At 42.8% G+C, this 21117-nt stretch overlaps 1 protein-coding gene across 5 annotated transcripts in view; it reads right to left on the minus strand.

The window, feature by feature from the left end:
• The window catches only part of GYG2 (glycogenin 2), a 53459-nt gene that overhangs the window by 14834 nt on the left and 17508 nt on the right, over positions 1 to 21117 (minus strand). For 4 of the 5 annotated variants that reach the window (XM_007990951.3, XM_007990947.3, XM_007990948.3 and 1 more), the window contains exons 4-8: positions 14119 to 14293; positions 13116 to 13278; positions 11381 to 11507; positions 7937 to 8159; positions 6306 to 6506 (exon numbers count right to left, since the gene is read on the minus strand). In XM_007990951.3, coding sequence (XP_007989142.3) covers positions 6306 to 6506; positions 7937 to 8159; positions 11381 to 11507; positions 13116 to 13278; positions 14119 to 14293 — 889 coding nt within the window. Of the gene's footprint in view, positions 1 to 1930; positions 5958 to 6305; positions 6507 to 7936; positions 8160 to 11380; positions 11508 to 13115; positions 13279 to 14118; positions 14294 to 21117 lie in introns of those variants that run through there. The other variant, XM_037986294.2, reaches the window with a different exon arrangement.

A 21117-nucleotide genomic window follows, 5' to 3' on the forward strand; every position in this document is an offset into this window, starting at 1 on the left:
CTCTGCCTCCCAAGTTGAAGCCATTTTCCTGCTTCGGCCTCCCAAGTAGCTGGGATTACAGGTACATGCCACCACACCTGGCTAATTTTTGTATTTTTAGTAGAGACGGGGGTTTCACCGTGTTGGCCAGGCTGGTCTTGAACTCCTGAGCTCAAGTGATCTGCCCGCCTTGGCCTCCCAAAGTGTTGGGATTACAGACGTGAGCCACTGCACCTGGTCTAAATGCATTTTTGACTTAAGATATTTTCAGTTTACGATGGGTTTGTTGGGATGTAAACCAACTGTAAATCGAAGATCATCTGTATTTAAACAGCTTTGGTTTCACCTCCACCTTTTCCTCCCACTCCTGAATCTCTCTATTTGAATTTATCTTCCTTTCTGCTAAACATTTGAGCGGGTCTCGCAGTCTTCTACACACTGGGTCTCCAATGCCTGGATGTCCCCTCCTTTCCCTAGGACCTACGCAGGCGTCCCTGCTCCTGCTGTAACTAAACATTTCAGTGTTCAAGTCTGAGGCCAGTGTGACCTCTCCCTGCCTCCCCTTCACGCCGTGCCTGGGGCCGCTTGCCAGGCGGACAGATCCCTCCTTCACTTCATCACTTTCCTATGGATCAAATTCCATCTGAGCTGGATCTGTCTGTTTCCGTCTCCCTTGCTGCCCCCTCTGCGATGTGCATGTGCAGTTTATTCATTTAAGGGCCTGTAGTTGGGTACTGCACTATCATCTTCCATTGATGCTTTTGAAGTCCAAGGGTGGGCATGACGGTGGGCTGGAGGGAGGGTGAGGCTGGGCATAGCCTCTGAGATGGGAGATACAGGCTCTGCAATCACTTTTGAGAACTGCTTAAATACCCTAAACAAAGTACGCTCAGCCCAGCTGAGGGTCATCTCCGCTCACCTTACCCTTGGTCTTGAGCTCATGCTCAAACAGACAGCAGAAGGGCCACCTACTGTCCCCAGCACTACCCGGACAGGGACAGGACAGCTTCCACCTGCAAGGGTGATCTTCATCTCCTCCTGGGTCTTGTTCTGGGCCCTGGAAACTGGCGATTCTCCAATTCTTGAGAAATGTTTTCCCGCCCTCCTCCTTTCTGCAGTATTGCCCCTTGAGGACAGGGTGGGGACTTGGAGCCATGCCAAAAACGTCCAACGGGCACTGCAATCTCTTGCTGCGGATGAAACCAGCTGCTGGTCTTCCTGTGGCTGCTGGCTGTTGAACATACTTTTTTTTTTTTAATTACTTTTTAAAAATTGACACATAATGATTGTACATATTTATGGGGTACACAGGGATGCTTCAATACCTACAAGGTTCAGTGATCCTGTCAGGGTAATTAGCATATCCACCATGTCAAATATGTATCATTTCTTTCTTTTTTTTTTTTTTTTTTGAGACGGAGTCTCGCTCTGTCACCCAGGCTGGAGTGCAGTGGCCGGATCTCAGCTCACTGCAAGCTCCGCCTCCCGGGTTTAGGTCATTCTCCTGCCTCAGCCTCCCAAGTAGCCGGGACTACAGGCGCCCGCCACCTCGCCCGGCTAGTTTTATGTATTTTTTAGTAGAGACGGGGTTTCACCGTGTTAGCCAGGCTGGTCTCGATCTCCTGACCTCGTGATCCGCCCGTCTCGGCCTCCCATTTGGGAACATACGACATCCTCCTTCCAGCTATGTGAAACTATAGATTACTGTTGGCTACAGTCATCCTACGGGGCTATAGAATATGACAACACATTCCTCTTGTCTAGCTGTAATTTTGTATCCTTTAACAAATCTCTCCCTAGCTTCTCCTTCCCCCACCTTTCCTAGTCTCTAGTACATTCTATTCTACTTTTTACTTCTAATTTTTTTTTTTTTTTTTTTTTTTTTGAGACAGAGTCTCGTTCTGCTGCCCAGGCTGGAGTGCAGCGGCATGATCTCGGCTCACTGCAGCCTCAACCTCCCAGGTTCAAGCGATCCTCCTACCTCAGCCTTGCGCGTAGCTGGGACCACCGGCAAATACCACACACTCAGCTAATTTTTGTATTTTTTTGTAGAGACAGGGTTTTGCTATGTTGCTCAGGTTGGTCTCAAACTCCTGATCTCAAGCAATCATCCTGCCTCAGCCTCCCAAAGTGCAGGGATTACAGGAGTGAGCCACTATGCCTGGCCTTACTTTTTACTTCTGTGAGATTAAACGTTTTTAGCTTCCACAGATGAGTGAGAACATGTGGTGTTTAACTCTCTGTTTCTGGCTTATTTCACCTACCATAATGTCCTCTATTTCCATCCATGTTGCCGCAAATGATGAATTTCCTTCTTTTTTATGGCTGAATAGTATTGCATGGTATATCTATACACAGCATTTTCTTTATCCATTCATCCTTTGACAAACAATTGGGTTGAATCTGTATCTTGCCTGTTGTGAATAAACTGCAAAAACATGGACGGGGGGCAGATGTCCCTTCAATATACTAATTTCCTTTCCTTTGGATAAATGCCCAGTAGTGTGATGGCCGGATCATGTGGTAGTTCTATTTGTAGTTTTCTGAGGAACCTTCATACTCTGGTCCATCCTGGCTGTGCTTATTTTTAATCCCCATCTACAGTGGAGAAGAGTTCCCCTTTCTCCACATCTTCACCAGCATTGGTTATTTTTTGTCTTTTTGATAATAGACACCACCTAACTGAGGTGAAATGAATGTGCTTTTGTGTCTTTGCTCATCTCCTTGGACATCACGGCAGGATGATCCTCAATTCTGTCATCATGAAGCCCCAATCCCTCCTCAGAAGCCCCAATCCCTCCACAGGAAAGACTCTCCTTGGTTTGGCTTGACTGGCTCTGATTGAAATGTGGCTCACGGACGGACAAACATGAAGCTACATATCTATTCTTTAAGTTGCCACCTCATCGACAATTACGAATCCCTAGCAAAAGTAGAAGTGACTTATGTCAAGAAAAATCCACGGCAACAATTCCATCGAGATTAATATGAATTGAGCATGATGGGCACTGTTTTAGAGAAAGCAAAGTGCTAAGTGCTCTCACTCTGGAAATGGTCCTGTTTTTGCAGAGACTGGCATGGCTACAACTTGGGCTGGAGCTGGGACTGGAGTGTCCTGACTGTTTTCACTTTTGGAGTCTCTGGAAAACCACTGTTTGCCCTGGGAAGCTTGTTTTCAGGGGCTGTGACAATCCATGGAAATCCCTCAAGGGGCTAAGGGGTAGAGAATACACACTTGCTTCTGAAAGAGGGTGGCTGCCCTTACGAATGAGGCAGTGCCCACCGTGGTTCAGAATAAACTTTTAAGAATGCTTGTAATGGCCAGGTGTGGTAGCTCACCCCTGTAATCCCGGAACTTTGGGAGGCTGAGGCAGGTGGATCACTTGAAGCCAGGAGTTCAAGAACAGCCTGGCCAACATGGTGAAACCTGGTCTTTACTAAAAATACAAAAACTAGCTGGATGTGGTGGCCCATGCTTATCCATCTACTAAGGAAGCCGAGGCAGAATTGCTTGGACTCGGGAGGTGGAGGTTGCAGTGAGCTGCTGAGATCGCGCCATTGCACTTCAGCCTGGGCGATAGAGTGAGACTCCGTCTCAAAACAAACAAAAAGAAAAAAGAAAAACAGAAGAATGCTTTTAAGATCATCTGCAAAAACACAGTCCTTTAAAATGATCCTTATTCAGAGAAACCTCAGGCCACAGTTTGCAAAACCACTAATGTACAAGATTCAGTGACAGAATAAGATTAAAATTACATAACCGGAAATCAGAAAGATGGTTTGACAACCGTTTTCTGAGGACTCAATAGAGTCTTGTGAAGAAAATAAATCTTGGAACCCCAATATCGCTAAGCAGGGAAAAGTCCAGCAGGGAGCTGCTTAGGGCCTCTGCCTCCCATTCCTTTTAGTCACCCCTCTGTTCACAGAGATGAATGCATATCTGATTGCCTCCTTTGGAAAGGCCAATCAGAAACTAAAAAAAAAAAGAAAAAAGCAACCATTTGCCTCTATCTTATGACCTGGAAGCCCCCTCCCCACTTTGAGTTGTCCCACCTTTCCGGACTGAACCAATGTACTTCTTAAACATATCTCATGACTCTCTAAAAGGTATAAAAGCAAGCTGTGCCCCGAGCACCTTGGGCACATGTCGTCAGGACCTCCTGAGGCTGTGTCACGGGTGTGTCCTTAACCTCGGCAAAATACACTTCCTAAATCTTTTTTTACGAAGCATTCAATAATATTTCTTTTTTAGGCGAGGAGTTTGAGCATTCAATTGTTTTCAACACACATCAACAGGGGATCAGAGTTCCCCTTTATTGGCATTAAGGTGCTGTAATGCACATAAAAGCATGAGCCTTGAATGCCACAGCATTCTCGGATACTCTTTGGTTTAGTCTAAACTTGGTTGCCTACTAAACATTTAATGTAAATGCGATTTTTCCTTAGACATCCTGATACGAGCACGGCTCAGCACGATTGCAGCCGTTTTGCACATCATGTAAGAGCTCAACCGATGGAATTCTTCACATTCCAGCAGGAACAAGCAGAGGCCCTTGACTTTACTCACATGAGGCACGTCCTGCGGCCAGACCCAGGCTATGGCGTGCTCAGGGCACACCACAAGGAATGAAAAACCAGAAAAGCGAATTTTATACCTCCTCAGTCTTCACCATCTGAACCTAAACATCTTTTCAATGTGTTTGGGTCAATGTGAAATCACCACTCCGACATTATTAATGCATAAAGTTGCCAGAGCATAATTTACGCCATAGTACAGTGAAGCGTGTGGTGTCTTCCACAGCAATGTGTGCAAAATGCAAAGGTCACTTGTTTATAAGCAATAAGAAACAGCTCTCCCGGAGCTATCTGAAATATACAGACAAGAATCGCTTTCCTTCAGCCCAGTCCCCAGACCCTTCCCTAAGTATGATCTCAAAATAATTCTGTTGAGAAACTTGTTAGGATGAGTGGTAAAGATTTAAAACAAGAAAATTTTTTTTTTTTTTTTTAAATTTGAGACAGAGTCTACTCTGTCACCCAGGCTGGAGTGCACCGGTGAGATTATAGCTCACTACAGCCTCAACCTCCAAGGCTCAAGTGTTCCTCCTGCCTCAGCCCCCCAAGTAGCTGGGACTACAGGTGCACACATCCACGCCCAGCTAATTGTTTTACTTTTTTTGTAGAGATGAGGTCTCAGTGTGTTGCCAGCTGGTCTCATACTCCTGGGCTCAAGCAGTCCTCCCACCTCAGCCTTCCAAAGTGTTAGGATTACAGGTGTGAGTCATCATGCCTGGCCCCAAGAAATCTTTAAACACAAGATATTATTCCAAAGTATTCGCCTAGAAATTGGAGCTGGAGAAATGATGGCCTCCATTATTTGTTTTGCAAGTAAGGTGTATTTTCATCTTTCTTTGATGGGGACAAAGTGCTGCAGACTCGGCCTCAATAGACACCACTGTGCAGGTCAACATTCATTTGAACACTGAATCCCAGCAGGAATCCATCTTCATTTGAACTACTGTTCAAGTCAGGGGTTCAGCTGAAACCGCTCAGGATGCACGGCCAGGCAGTTGGGTTGAAGGGGCACTGATGGAAGCCTCACTTTTTGAACCTGAACGAGCTCTGGCTCCCCCAGGATCTGTAAACTGCATGAGAGTGAGCATCTGTCTCCATGTGGCATAAGAAATGGCCACAAACTGGGTGGTTTATACCAAGGCAGACTGACCATCTGATAGTTCTGGGGGCCAGAAGTCCAGTGGATTAAAATCAAGGTGTCGGCAGGGTTGGTTCCTTCTTGGAGACCTGGAGGAGAATCCATTCCCTGCCTTCTCTGGCTTCTGGAAGCCACCATATTCCCTGGCTCGTGGCCTCCTCTTCCATCTTCAAAGCCAGCAGCCCAGCCTCTTCCAGTCCCCTCTCTCTCTGGCCTCTGCTTCCAGCTTCACACTCCTTCTCTGACCTTCGCACGTCTGCCTTTTCTTTGAAGGGAGGTTTGTGATGACTAAGAGCCCACTCCCATAATCCAAGACCATACCTCCCCATCGCAAGGCCCTCTTTAATCACAACTGCAAACTCCCTTTGCCACACAAGGTGACATTCACAGATCCTGGGGACTGGGGCATAGATATCTTTCTGCAGGTGAGCTTGATTCGGCGTGCCATAATGCAAATAAATGCTGGAGCCTTGAATGCCACAGCAAACTAAAGACCAGCCTTTCCCCTCCATCTCCCCTCCCCAGAGAGCCAGGGAAGCCGGCTCTCTCCGCTCTCTCACTGCTTGCCGGTGTCTGACTCTCCATCACACCTCTGAGGAATGCAGGTACTTACATCTTCTGAACGGCGTCCTTCAGGTAGGGACAGGGTCTCATCCACCATCTGGGTCGGCTCCGGAAGGCCCTGAGCAGGCTGGTTAGAACCCAGTGGCGAATTTGCACACAGCACGCCGGCACTGGGTGTTGAATTTGCACACGGCTCTCCAACACCAGACACTGAATCTGCACACAGCGCCCCCACATCACTGAGGCAAAGCTGCACAAAAATAGACACATGGAGCGAGTCTTCCCGATGTCTCCTCAATTCACCCGCTGTCCTGGGGGGTGGGATGGGGCCCTGTGTAGCCAGGGCTCCCAGCTCCCATCCCAATCACTAAATAATTGTCCTAAATGTTTTCTTTCTCAGAACCATTTGACACTAAGCCTTAAAGTTCCCTCCTATGCACTCCAGTACTTAGTAATCCAGTACTTAGCAAAACGCCCAGCAGGAAATTCGTGGCAAGTCAATGTTTGTGAAGTGAATACACACAAACGCCCACTTGCCGGTGTCACTTGCTGAGAGAGATTTTCAGCAGTCCTTAAAAAGTAGCCCCTAGCTCCACCCAAATAACAAAGCATACTAAAAATTACAATAGGATGCTTTTCCATTTCCCAGGCAACGCATGTGCCGACAGCAGACTCTGTTGTATCAGCAAATACTCTAGTTTAAAAAAAAAAAAAAAAAAAGGCCGGGCTTGGTGGTTCACGCCTGTAATCCCAGCACTTTGGGAGGCTGAGGCGGGTGGATCACTTGAGGTCAGGGCTTCAAGACCAGCCTGGCCAACATGGCAAAACCCTGTCTCCACTAAAAGTACAAAAATTAGCCAGGCATGGTGGCGGGCACCTGTAATCCCAGCTCCTCAGGAGGCTGAGGCAGGAGAATCGCTTGAACTCGGGAGGCGAAGGTTGCAGTGAACTGAGATCACGTCACTGCACTCCTGCCTGGGTAACAGAGCAAGACTCTGTCTCAAAAAACAAACAAACAAAACTCTAGTTTTCTTTACGCTAGTAAAAAAAAAAAAAATACTCTGGTACTCTAGTACAAATGCATTCGTAAAATTTTTTTTAAAAAAAGCTCAAGTTTTTTTTTACTTTAGTGAAAAAAGCCATTAGGAATAAAAAGTTTCCTGAGTCCTAATTGCAAAAGGTCTTCTGCGAGGCAGATGCAGTCCACATTCAACACACTGCAGATTCTCCACGATTTAGCACATCTAGGGGCTATCATTATATTTTCTGAAATCAAATTGGTGTCAATCAAAAATTTACAAAATCCTCTTCAGACACGTCCTCCAATTGCTATCTCAAATGATGCTTTCAAGTGGAAAGCGTTGGCCCAAATGACATCGTAATCAGTCATTGTGAACCACCTGTCCATGAGTGTCTCTTACTCTGATGAGGATGGCTAATTTCAATAACCTATTTCTACACCAGGCCTATAAATCAAAACAAGATATCTACTCATTACTCATTATTTTGAGCTAAAACATAAAAATTTTTTTAAAAGGTACTTGCTTCTCAGTATTCTTTTACATGAAATACAGTGCTTAGACAAAAAAGGGGCATTTCAAAAAAAACCACGCCAGACCTTGGTGACAAGGATGTTCTTCTTGTCCTCAGCTATGGGTTTTAAGGGAATTCTCCACTTACTGTGTGACCAGGAGATGCGTGTGCTTCCCCCGCTTGGACACTTTTATAAAGGGGCAACACGTTGTTCTGGTAGATCGTCCACCAGAGCTGAAGGAACACCACCTGGTGCTGGCTACTGGACGCTGAGCCCTGCTCCAACACTGAGCCACTCTGTGGATTGTACTTGTAGTTCCAAGGTTTCGTGGACCCCAAAAAATGTACGACCTTTGCACTGGAACCAAATCTGAGAAGAAAACAGAAGGGATTCTGATTTCACTCTAATGTGATAAAAGACACCCAGAAAGCATCCAACTACCATGGGGCTCCTCAAAGACAGCCTCTGAAGGACTTGTCCCAATGGGTTTCCATTATTGATTATTATTATTGATGATACTACTACTATCAGCATAGTAATCAATATATAATCAATAATAATACACTACTACTTCCAATGTAGTAATCAATATATGATCAATAATAATAGACTACTACTATCAACATAGTCATCAATATATAATCAATAATAATACACTACTACTATCAATGCATGTAATCAATATGATCATGATCATATGATTACAATGCATGTAATCAATATATGATCAATAACAATATATTCTTACTATCAATGTAGTAATCATGTAATCAATAATATGTTATTATTATCAATATATAATAGTACTCAATATATAATCAATAATAATTACCACTATCAATGTAGTAATCAATATATAGTCAATAATATACTACCATTAGCATAGTAATCAATATATAATCAATAGTAACATCTACTACTATCAATTCAGTAATCAATATGTGATCAATAACAAAATACTATCATGATAGTAATCAATATATAATCAATAATAATATAGTAGTACTATCAATGCAGTAATCAATATATGAGCAATAATAGCATACCACTACTATCAAGATAGTAATCAATATATCATCAATAATACTACTCCACTACTATCAGCATAGTAGTAGTAGTTTCATTTGCAGTTATTTTGCATAAAGATATACTTTTAAAATCACAGTTTTTGCAGTTATTTTATTTTCTATATATCAAGAAACATAATCGTAATCCATTGAGATTTTTTCCCAAAACGGGAAAAATAAATCAGTTTTTTAAAAACGCAAAGTACAGCAGCCCAAATCATCGTATCCTTAAAATGACAGGGGCAAAAAAAAATAGCTGTTACAGTGGATAATGCAAGCAGCAAGGCAATTTGCTTTTTTTCTCTTTTACAGGATTTAAAATTTTCCCCTTGCCAACTTTTTTGTTGTTCATCATCACCATCCTCCAGGAGCCTTTTTAAACATTTTTTTTCTTGGATCACCTCCTCATGAAATATGAATACAAAAGTCACATGACATATCTATGTTCTGTACATTACATCTGTGATTATACATTAAAATATAACAAGATTTCACTCCCAAGAATCAATTTCTCTTCCTTAGGGACACCGTGTCCTGTGTAGAGAATGCAGACTCTACAATTATTCATTCCCAATGTCATTCTCAGATTCTCTATTTTCATTTATAGCCACATCTTCTGGAGCAGTGAATTTCACAGTTTCTGGTCCCCTCACCCTTGAACCTCTTAGGAACTCAAAGAGCTTTGTCCATGTGGATTCTTTCTTTTTTTTTCTTCTGAGCTGAGGCTTGCTCTGTCACTCAGGCTGGAGTGCAGTGGCATGATCTCGGCTCACTGCAAACTCCAGTTTTCAGGCTCAAGTGAGCCTCCCTCCGCAGCCTCCCGAGTAGCAGAGACTAGCGGTGTGCGACACCACGTTCAGCTAATGTTTTGTTTTATTTTTTCATAGAGACAGGGTTTCATCATGTTGCACAGGCTGGTCTCAAACTCCTGAGCTCAAGTCATCTGCCTGCCTCGGCCTCCCAAAGGGCTGAAATGACAGGCGTGAGCCACTGTCCCCAGTCATGCCCCTGTGGGTTCTCTTTCTCCATATTTACAATATCAAGATTAAAACTGAGAAATTACAAAGCATATTTATCAATCCCTTTAGAAAAATCAAACCATTATGCAGTAACATAAATTTCATGATTTTTCATTAAAAAAAAATCTCTATATTAAAAAAAATCATTGTGAGAAGAGTACCATCTATTTTCCCAAGAGGCGACAGCTGGTTCCTCCTAGCTCCATCTGTGTTCAGGGTATTAGCTCATTGCATGCCATGTAGCGTCTGTAAAATCTCAGCATAGATGCATGAGAAAATGGCGCAAAAAGGGAAAAAAATCACATCTTCAAATTCTTTTTTTAAAGTAGTTATGACTTTGAAGACACTTGAAAGAGTTGTGGGGTCAGGGTTCCTCGGGCTACACTTTGGGAATCACTGTCGTAGAGCCTTGACTACCTATGATTTACAGCAATCAGCAAGCAGGAGACGAGACACGGGTGTGCATGTTTCTGTGTGTGTGTATACATGTATAACGATGTACAGAGATAGATAGATCTATGTATTAATATACAGAGAGATGTCTAGATCTAGATAGATGGATAGACGCCTAGATAGAGGTCTAGATCTAGATAGATAGATCTATATATAGAGAGATCTAGATCTAGATACATATAGAGAGATATATAGATCCATGTATATACATAGATACCTAGCTAGATCTAGATAGATATACAGATATAGATATATAGATCTACATATATAGATAGATATCTGGATCTAGATCGATAGATATAGATAGATACCTGTATGGATGAAGATCTAAATCTAGATGGATATCTAGATACACAGATATCTAGTTCTAGATAGATAGAAATAGGTATCTATATAGTGATGTAGATCTAGATAGATATCTAGATCTAGATAGATAGATAGATAGATAGATGTTTATAGATAGATATTCAGATCTGGATAGATACCTATGATTGATGATAGATTAGATAGATAGATAGATAGATAGATAGATATCTAGGTCTATATAGATAGATAAATATCTACATAGATATACAGATTAGATAGATCAATATATATTATAGATAGATATCTAGATCTAGATATAGGTACATATATAGATATAGATAGATAGATCTATGTATACAGATACATATCCAGATCTAGATAGATATGGATAGATAGATAGATAGATAGATAGATAAATAGATGTCTAGGCCTATATAGATAACTATATAGACAGATACATATCTATATAGACATAGACATCTAGATAGACACATAGACATAGGTATCTATCTATACAGATAAATAGATATTTAGATCTACCTAGAGACAGATAGATAGATAGATGGATGGATGGATGGATGGATGGATGGATGGATGGATGGATGGATAGATAGATAGATAGATAGATAGATAGATAGATAGATAGATGAGTTTTTAAATACGCCAACAGCTGGTATATCTTCCAGGAGGGAAGGTGGATTGGTAGCGGCAGATCTGGCAGGATTCGCCAGGGTGGAGAACTTACTGCTTGAAGGCAGGGCTGTAAGTGTACATCGTGTTACTACTCAAGTTATAGATGAACGGCAGGTGCTTGTGGATGTCTGCTGTTGACCAGTTCCTGAAGAAACTATTCAGTAAGCCTTGGTCCGCCCCTACATAATGAGCAAACATAAAAGCAGGTTAGCAAAGTATGGCTTGGTCCACTCTAAGAATGCCAGATGTGCCTGAGACTCTCAACGTAAACACTTGCCTTCGGGGTTACTAATTCCATTTCTTCCGTCTGCCAGCTGAACACATTCTCTTCGTTCTCAGAAGGGACCGATAACCCAAGCCATTGATGAAAATAAGTGCATATTCCCTCCAAAATTCTCTACCAGGAGCCCCCAGAATGAATGCTAAAATTGCATATGGAGTCCAAAGCACTCCACTGGTCCCCTAATGAATTCTCCCTGGTAGTGACAATGCTTTTCCCACCATTTTTGCTGGTTTTATTAACTCTTCCCCTTTACCTAGAGGCAATTCTTCACTGGTCCAGTATTTTCTTTTACTTTACAAAACTTCCAGCACATTTCCTCTCTACTGACGCCCATTTGAACAAACACCTGCTTCGGGTTGCCTCATTTTAATTCTCCCTATATTCTACCAGGGCTCAGCCAACTACACTCTGTGCATGTTTTTGTAAATAAAGTTTTATTGGAACACAGCCATGCTCTTTTCTTTTTCTTTGAGACAGGGTCTCACTCTGTCACCCTGACTGGAGTGCAGTGGTGCAATCACAGCTCACTGCAGCCTTGAACTCCTGAGCTCAGGTGCTGCTCCCAACTCAGCCTCCCAGGGAGTGGGGACTACAGGTGCTAGCATCACATCCAGCTTATTTTTGTATTTTTTGTAGAGATGCCATGTTGCCTAGGCTGGTCTTGAACTCCTGGTCTCAAGCCACCTTGAACTCCTGCACTCAAGCAATCTGTCCGCCCTGGCCTCCCAAAGTGCTGGGATTACAGGCATGAGCCACCACGGCCAGCCCATGTTCAATGCCAAGTACAGTCATGCAACACATAAAAGTGCTTCGGTCAAAGACAGACCATACCTATGACGGTGGTGCCACAAGATTTTATGCTGTACTTTCACTGGACCTTTGTGATGTTTAGATATGTTTAGAACCACAGATACTTCCCATTAGGTTACAATTGCCTACAACATTCAGTGCAGTCACATGCTTATATGGGTTTGTAGCTCAGGAGGAATAGGCTCTACCCTCCAGCCTAGGTATACAGTAGGCTATACCATCCAGGTGTGTGTAGATACAATCTAGGATGTTCACACAATGACAAAATCACCTCACAACACATTTCTCAGCCCGCATCCCTGTCGTTAAATGAGGCGTGACTGTATGGTCCACGGCTGACTTCATGTCACATCTGCAGAGTTGAGTGTGTGCAACAGAGACCATAAGGCGTGCAACTCTGAAAATAGTTACTATCCAGCCCTTTAGAGAAGGATTTGCTCACCTATTTTATATGACTGGATTGTCGAACCGTTCTTTCTACTCAGCAAGGATATTTCCAATGGTTCTCTCAACTGCGTATTTCCTTATGAGCGTCCTGATCTCTTCCTACACCCCTGACTGGCCATATTCTTCAATTCCCACCTCAGTCGTCAAGTGGCCATTCCCAGATATGGGGAAATGGGGTGAGGCTGCGATGCGGGTCCAGGCAGCAGTCCCATTCTCTTCCCTAAGCATCCAGGCTGCCCCGACTTACCGTCAAAGCTGCCGTGTTCCATGGCGTGCTGCAGCAGGAGTTTATGCGTGTGGAGAGAAGGCTGGAAGACAAACACCCCGCTATTGAAGCAATCCGGCCATCCGGGGTCCGGGGCGGCAGAAAACTCTCCCCTGTCGAACAGCTCGTCGACATTGGACAGCACCTGGTGAAGCAAAACACGCAGAACCTGCCGCAATGCTTCTTTTACCAATGCTTCTGTTTTTGAGACAGAGTCTTGCTCTGTTGCCCAGGCTGGAGTGCAGTGGTACAGTCTCAGCTCACTGTGGCCTCCGCCTCCCAGGTTCAAGCGATTCCCCCACCTCAGCCTCCTGAGTAGCTGGGATTACAGGCACCTGCTACCATGCCTGGCTAATTTTTGTAATTTTAGTAAAAACGGGGTTTCACCACGTTGGCCAGGCTGGTCTCGAACTCCTGGCCTCAAGTGATCCACCCATTTCAACCTCCCAAAGTGCTGAGATTACAGGCGTGAGTCACTGTGCCCAGCCGCAAGTTTTTTCCCTAATGATTCTATTTTTTGTGTGTAAAATACTGTAGTTATAATTCATTCCTGGGGTAGGAACATGTCTTCCAATCTCCCGTTCTCTTCAGCAGGGTCTAGCACAGTGCTCAGGGGTATGTTACGTCTGATTATAATAGACTGAACATCTGTGTTAGAAATAGAAATGCACATGACCTCACAGGAATCTACCCGTAAGAGCTGACAGCCTGGCCAGCATGGTGAAAACCAGTCTGCACAAGAATACAAAAATTAACTGGGCATGATGGTGGGTGTCTGTAATCGCAGCCACTTGGGAGGCTGAGGTGGGAGAATCACTTGAACCCAGGAGGCAGAGGTTGCAGTGAGCTGAGATCGTGCCATTTGTACTCCAGCTTGGGTGACAGAGTAAATGTGTTGCAAAAAAAAAAAAAAAGTTGACAGCCTGCTTAAGGACAGAGACGTGGTCTTGGAGGGTTTCCTATCAAGCAGAGAGTCTTCACTCACCAGAGTGTCTGCATCCAGGAAGACGCACTTGCTGTAGTGAGTGAGAGTCCAACAGTGAAGCTTGGTGAGGGTGAGCCCGAGCTCAGGTCTCTTCAGAAAGGCCAGGTGGATGTAGTCTGCACTATCGATTAGATTCACTTCAATGACTTCATCGAACACCTTCGACAGGATGACCCTGGAACAGACATGTGCCAAATAGTAGGACAGCAGGTTAATATTTAGCATAGAACCGCCTCCTCCTTCAAGAGGGTGCTGTTTTGCTGCTCACAAACATGGAACGCAGAGAGAATCCCCATGACCCTCACTGCAGTCTCCATGTTCAGAGCACATTTCCACGGATGCCTTAGAGCTGTGCACACCGTCCATTTGTGCCCAAAAGCCTACGCATGCTTGAATGCAAATGTCAATGGTAGGAAACCCCACCGTACCGGAAGAATTAATATATTACTTTAGTAATGTACCTGAGCTAAATGACTGAAGCTTTAGGGATGCATAGAAACCACCACAATTTGTATGACATTTTGAAGTGAATTAAGTATCTTTGAACATGCTTCTTCGATAGCCAGTGTTATATTTTTCAATCAACACAAAGCACAATGATTACTCTAAGTTCAATATTTTCATATTCATATATTTAAAGTCATGCAAGGCCTGGCGCGGTGGCTCACGCCTGTAATCCCAGCACTTTGGGAGGCTGAGGTGGCCGAATCACTTGAGGTCAGGAGTTCGAGATCAGCCTGGCCAGCATGGTGAAACCCTTTCTCTACTAAAAATACAAAAATTAGCCAGGTGTGGTGGCGCCTGTAGTCCCAGCTACTCGGGAGGCTGAGGCAGGAGAATCGCTTGACCCCAGGAGGCAGAGGTTGCAGTGAGCTGAGATTGCACCACTGCACTCCAGCCTGGGCGACAGAGCAAGACTCTATCTCAAAACAAACAAAAAACAAAAACAAACAAACAAAAAACTTAAATTAGCCAGGCATGGTGGTGGGCACCTGTAATTCCTGCTACTCAGGATGCTGAGGCAGGAGAATCGCTTGAACCCAGGGGACAGAGGTTGCAGGAGGCTGAGATGGCACCACTGCACTCCAGCCTGGGCGACAGAGTGAGACTCTGTCTCAAAACACAAACAAAAAAATAAAGTCATGCAAGCTGCAACTTCCCTGTCAAAATTACTAGCTGCCAAATTTATACCTGTTTTTTCAGCTGTACCTTTTGGTGTGTAGAATTTCTAAATTTCTGTGAAGTAGATTTTGTAGAATGTAATGTGTTCACTGCCTTTGTGAAGCGATATATAATTGCATAATTTCTGTGTGTAAACTGAATGCTTGGGCTTTCAACATGGTGTTCATATAAAGCAATAAATGTTAATGTTATGAAAAAGAAATGCATGCATACTTGAAAAATGTGACAAATAGAACAGAACTGTCTTAAGATGCACGCACTTGGGCCATCTCTTAGGAAGACAGCTTCCCCCTGTAAACTGCAGAGGCAGAGAAATGTAAATGCTAAGCTGGTAGAAACTAACAGAAGTCCATAACTATCTCTATCAATTTTTACTTTCTGTATTCAAAACTTACATTGTTAGTTGCATACAAGTTTGAGACTCGAAGCTTGAAAGACTGTACATTTTATCAAAGTGAAATTTGCTCTGTTCCATTTATTTATTTATTTTTGCTTAAATCCCACTTCATCATAGTCTAGAACATATTGGGATGACAGAAAAATTAAGCAAGTGCTAGAAAAAGGATGGGGGCATGTTGAAAGAATACAGGGGAAGTTGAAATACAGGGCATGTTGAAAGAATGCTAGGAGAAGCACCCAATTGCCAAAGCTGAAATAATGTAATCAATAAGAAAAAACAACAAGCCCAAAATATGAAATAAATATTCATGAGCCTACACTAATATGAGCTTTTTTTGGATACAGGGTCTCAGTCTGTCACCCAGGCTAGAGTTCAGTGGTGCAATCATAGCTCACTGCAGCCTCCAACTCCTGGGCTCAAGTGGTCCTCCCACCTCAGCCTCCCAAGTAACCGGGACTACAAGTGCACGCCACCATGCCCGGCTAATTTTTTGTATTTTTTGGTAGAAATGGGGTTTCACAATGTTTACGAAGCTTGTCTCAAACTTCTGGGCTCAAGCAATCTGCCTGCCTCAGTCTCCCAAAGTGCTGGGAGTACAGGCATGAGCCACCACGCCTGACCTAATATAACTATTGAATAAACAAATATGTGAGAAAGAAGGGGCAGGTTGAATTTACAACATAATTCCAAGTAATTGAAATAGAAGGAATGAGGGAAGTAGAAAATAGAAAATCACGATTAGGCAAACACTATAGTAACAACTATTTGCAGACAAGACTCACTGATTTTTAGAGAAGAAACAGGCTGTTTGTGTAATGTCTATCCCAAGATATTTATCCATTACTAAAAGAAAAAAATAATAATTTTACAGTGGAGAACTCCAACAGACACCACTTAATCCAGGTGATCAAATTTAACATCAACCAGGACAGGACATAAAGACATCATGCACTCCATAACATGACACACTGAAAACTTACACCAATTCTGATGATTTTTTTGCCAAAAATGCATAACCTCAATCTAATCTTGAGAAAACACTGGACAAAACCAAACTGAAGGCTGGGTACAGTGACTCACGCTTGTAATCCCAACACTTTGGGAGGCCGAGGCGGGTGGATCACCTGACGTCAGGAGTTCGAGACCAGCCTGGCCAACAAGGTGAAACCCCATCTCTACTAAAAATACAAAAACTAGCCAGGTGCTGTGGTGGGCACCTGTAATCCCAGCTACTCTGGAGGCTGAGGCATGAGAATTACTTGAACCTGGGAAGCAGAGGTTGCAGTGAGCTGAGATCGTGCCACTGCACTCCAGCCTGGGGGATAGAGTGAGACTCTGTCTCAAAAAAAAAAAAAAAAATTGAATAGCAATCTATAAAACAATTGACTATTACTTAGATTGGATAGTAGAACAGAATGATATCAAATGCATCCATTTATTTTCAACATATTGTTTGTTTTTAATTAAGCTGCCTCCCACACTACTATATGTCTGGATTTTATGTTTATTATCCCATTCAGAAAGTCTACCTTTTTTAAAAGGAATTTTAATCCATTCATGTTTATTATGATCACTGTTATATTTGGATTGAGTCCTGCAGTTTCGTTTCATATTATTTTCCCTTTTTTACATATATCAGACTTTTCTACTTCTTCAGTGTAATTCTTTCCCACCCACCTCTGATTGCATGAATCAGGTTTTCTTCAATCCATGCATTTCCCATTAAGGCTCTGAAACCTGTACAAATCTTTTCTAGTTTTCTGGTGGTAACCACCCTTCAACTGTCAGCACACATATTTAAGCTTATATTTTCTATCAAATATAAAGGTAGTCATTACCTATGTCTTCTTCCCAGAAGAAACAAAAACATGAACATATGCTCATTCTCTCTTTCTGCTCTGCTCTTTCAATTACCTCCCATGTGAAATGTTAATTTCAGATTATTTTCGTAACTATGCACTAACACATTCAGACTTAACTCTGTTTTATACATTTATTTATTCAGCACTGCTTCCTGTGTGCTCTCTTCTATTTTTTTATTATTATTATTATTATTATTATTATTATTATTTTGAGACAGGGTCTTGCTCTGTCACCCAGGCTGGAGTGCAGTAGTGTAATCACAGCTCACTGCAGCTTCAGTCTCCTGGGCTCAAGTGATCCTCCCACCTCAGCCTCCTGAGTAGCTGGGACTTCAGGCATGTGCCACTGCACTCAGCAATTTAAAATAATTTTTCAGTAGAAATGAGACCTCGCTATATTGTCCAGGTTGGTCTTGAACTCTTGGACTCAAGCGATCCTCCCACCTCAGCCTCCCAAAATGCTGTGGTTACAGGCATGAGCCACTGTGTTTGGCTACTCTCGCCTTTCTTGGATTACATTCCATTTTGCTGGAGTCAATCAACTAACTTTTTCCTCCAAAGTCTTTGAGGGATAACATTTTTAACGTTTGCAAATTTGAAAAGTCTTTGTTTTGCTTTCAAATTACAGTACTAAAGCTGAATACAGAACTTTCATTTCAAAGTTATCTTGCACCAGAATTTTGAGCCATCAATTATCTCAACCAGATTGATACAGAAAGGCATTTAGGATTTTTCTTCATTTTTGCTGTTCTAAAATTTTACCACTTTGTGTCTACATTTGAGCTTTCTTCATCCACTCTGCTCAATAACCGGAACACTCTCAATCTAAACTTTTTATCAGAGCTGAAATATAATAGGAGTTACTTCTCTCCCTTCCTCCCTTCCTTCCTTCCTTCCTTCCTTCTTTCCTTCCTTCCTTTCTTTCCTTCCTTCCTTTCTCTTTCTTTCTCTCTCTCTCTCTTTCTCTCTTTCTTTCTTTCTTTTCTCTCCTATTTGACAGATATTGAAGCTCTCGGACCTTTTCTATCCTTTAGCATTTCTCTTGGACTCGACATTTATTTGTAAGATTTCACTGCTCTGTATTCAAGGTAACTATTTCTCTGAAAAAGTACTCTTCCTTCAGCAAATCTCCCTCTGCTTTTGACCCGGTTATTTATGGAATTTATGGCATCTTCACCGCAGTTGCATGAAGATCCGGGCCATGGGGAGGACAAGAGAAACAGCACTCCACCTCGCTACAAATGGCACTGCCATTTATGTCCTTACATTCAGCTCTGTTCATTTTCCTAAAATAAACTCCTGGAAGCCGAATTATGTTTCATGAATACCATTAGTTTAAAGCTATAAACGCAGGCTCCTGGCATGGTTTCCCTACAAGATCACTCCACAACATGCTTGTACCACACAGCCCGGGTGAGGGACGATCTCCCACCACCCACACTCCTGGTCATTTATGGTCATTGCTCACTGCTCGTCTTCCACTGCCCTGAGCACCGCCGAGCGCCATCCCTCAATTCTCCCCATGACTGTGAAATATATAATAAAAGGGCCTACAAAACCTCAACCCAACGTGCAGCACTGAACCTTCCCACGATTTCTGCCATGTTGCTTCTGAATATTTCAAAGTTCCTTTTGAGTAGACCTTAAGTCTACCTTGATACAGGTAGGCAACAAGTAATAATGACATGATGGAAGATGTAGTATCCATCCCCTCAAGCATGTATACTTTGTGTTACAAGCAATTCAATTATACTCTTTAACAGCATTTTTCTATCCCCCTGCCCCCACCGGCTTTTAAAATAAAACAGGGAACCCGCTGGATGTGCTATATACCTTTAGCATTCATTTTTGGACCTTAATATAGTCAGGCTTTTTTTTCTTTCCTTGTTTTTTGACAGAGTCTCGCTGCCACCAGGCTGGAGTGCAGTGGCACGATCTGGGCTCACTGCAACCTCCGCCTCCCAGGTTCAAGCAATTCTCCTGCCTCAGCCTTCCGAGTAGCTAGAATTACAGGCACCACCACGCCCAGCTAACGTTTTTTGTATTTTTAGTAAAGACGGGGTTTCACCATATTGGTCAGGCTGGTCTCGAACTCCTGACCTCAAGTGATCTGCCCACCTTGGCCTCCCAAAGTGCTGGGATTACAGGTGTGAGGCACCACACCCAGCCGGTTGTTCATGATAATACCTATTTTTGTATTTGTCTGTCTATCTTTGCTTCTGGCGTGCTAGAGATGAGCCAGTGCAAACCCCTCAAGTGTTTTAAGAGTTCTTCGTATGTGATGGACAATAAGAACCCCTCTGTTATAATATTGTAAATGTGTCCCTCAGGTTGTTTTATCTTCTACTTTAACACATAGTATCTCTGACACAGCAGTTCTGGTGTCCTCTTCCATTTTGTGTAATTTACAACAGCATTTCCAGCTTTCAGATGAATGAAACATCCACCTGCATCAATATGTGGAGATATTTTTAGTTGTCACAACTGCCAACTTCTGTCGGCATCTGGTGGGCGGAGCCCAGGGGCGCTGCTCAACACCCTACAGTGCACAGGACGCCCCACCACATGGAACTCTCCAGTCCCAGATAGCAGCAGTACTGAGAAACTTCCATCTATTTTCTTATTTCTTATTTTCCTATTTCTCTATGTTTTAAATGTTTACCTCTATATTTATAATCTATGTGGATTTTTTTTTTTTTTTTTTTTGACAGAGTCTTGCTCTGTCACCCAGGCTGGAGCACAGTGGCGCCATCTCGGCTCATTGCAACCTTAACCTCCCGGACTCACATGATTCTCCTGCCTCAGCCTCCCAAGTAGCTGGGATTACAGATGCCTGTCACCACACCCAGCTAATTTTTTTTTTTTTTTTTTTTTTGTATTTTTAGTAGAGATGGGGCTTCACCATGTTGACCAGGCTGGTCTCGAACTCCTGACCTCAAGTGATCCACCTGCTTCAGCCTCCCAAAGGGTTGGGATGACAGGCATGAGCCACCGTGGCCAGCCTGGAATTCATTTTGTTATATGCTTAGCTTTTATTTTAAAAGGATCTTATCATTGATTTTCTCTAACATATTAATGTGATGAATGACATTAATAGATTTTAAAATAATAACCTATCTTTGCTTTCTTAGGGCAAGCACTATTTATTTCTTTACTACAGGGCTAGAGTTGCCTTATTAACATCCTGTATTTGAGGGCTTTCTCAATTCATATGTAAACACAATCAAGCCTATAAATCAAGTTTGGGTGTCAAGATTATAACAGTTTCTTAAAATAAGTGAACATATTCATCTTTTGCTAGGTTCGGTGATAGCTTATGCAGCAGGGAAATTAATTCATCATGAGCAATTTAACAGAACTTCCCTTAATATTGCCCAAACCAGGGCCTTTCTACAAGATAAGCCTTTGGTAACATTTTCAGTTTTTCTCCTAGTTATTGTCAAACAGAAGGTTTCTATTTCTTCCGATGACAACAACCAACATCTCACTGATTCCCTGAGAAGGATCAAGCCCTTCTTCAATACTCCCAATGTTATTACCATAAAGGTTCTATAT

The sequence above is a fragment of the Chlorocebus sabaeus genome, chromosome X (genome assembly GCF_047675955.1).
Source record: "Chlorocebus sabaeus isolate Y175 chromosome X, mChlSab1.0.hap1, whole genome shotgun sequence".
NCBI classification, from domain to species: Eukaryota; Metazoa; Chordata; class Mammalia; order Primates; family Cercopithecidae; genus Chlorocebus; species Chlorocebus sabaeus.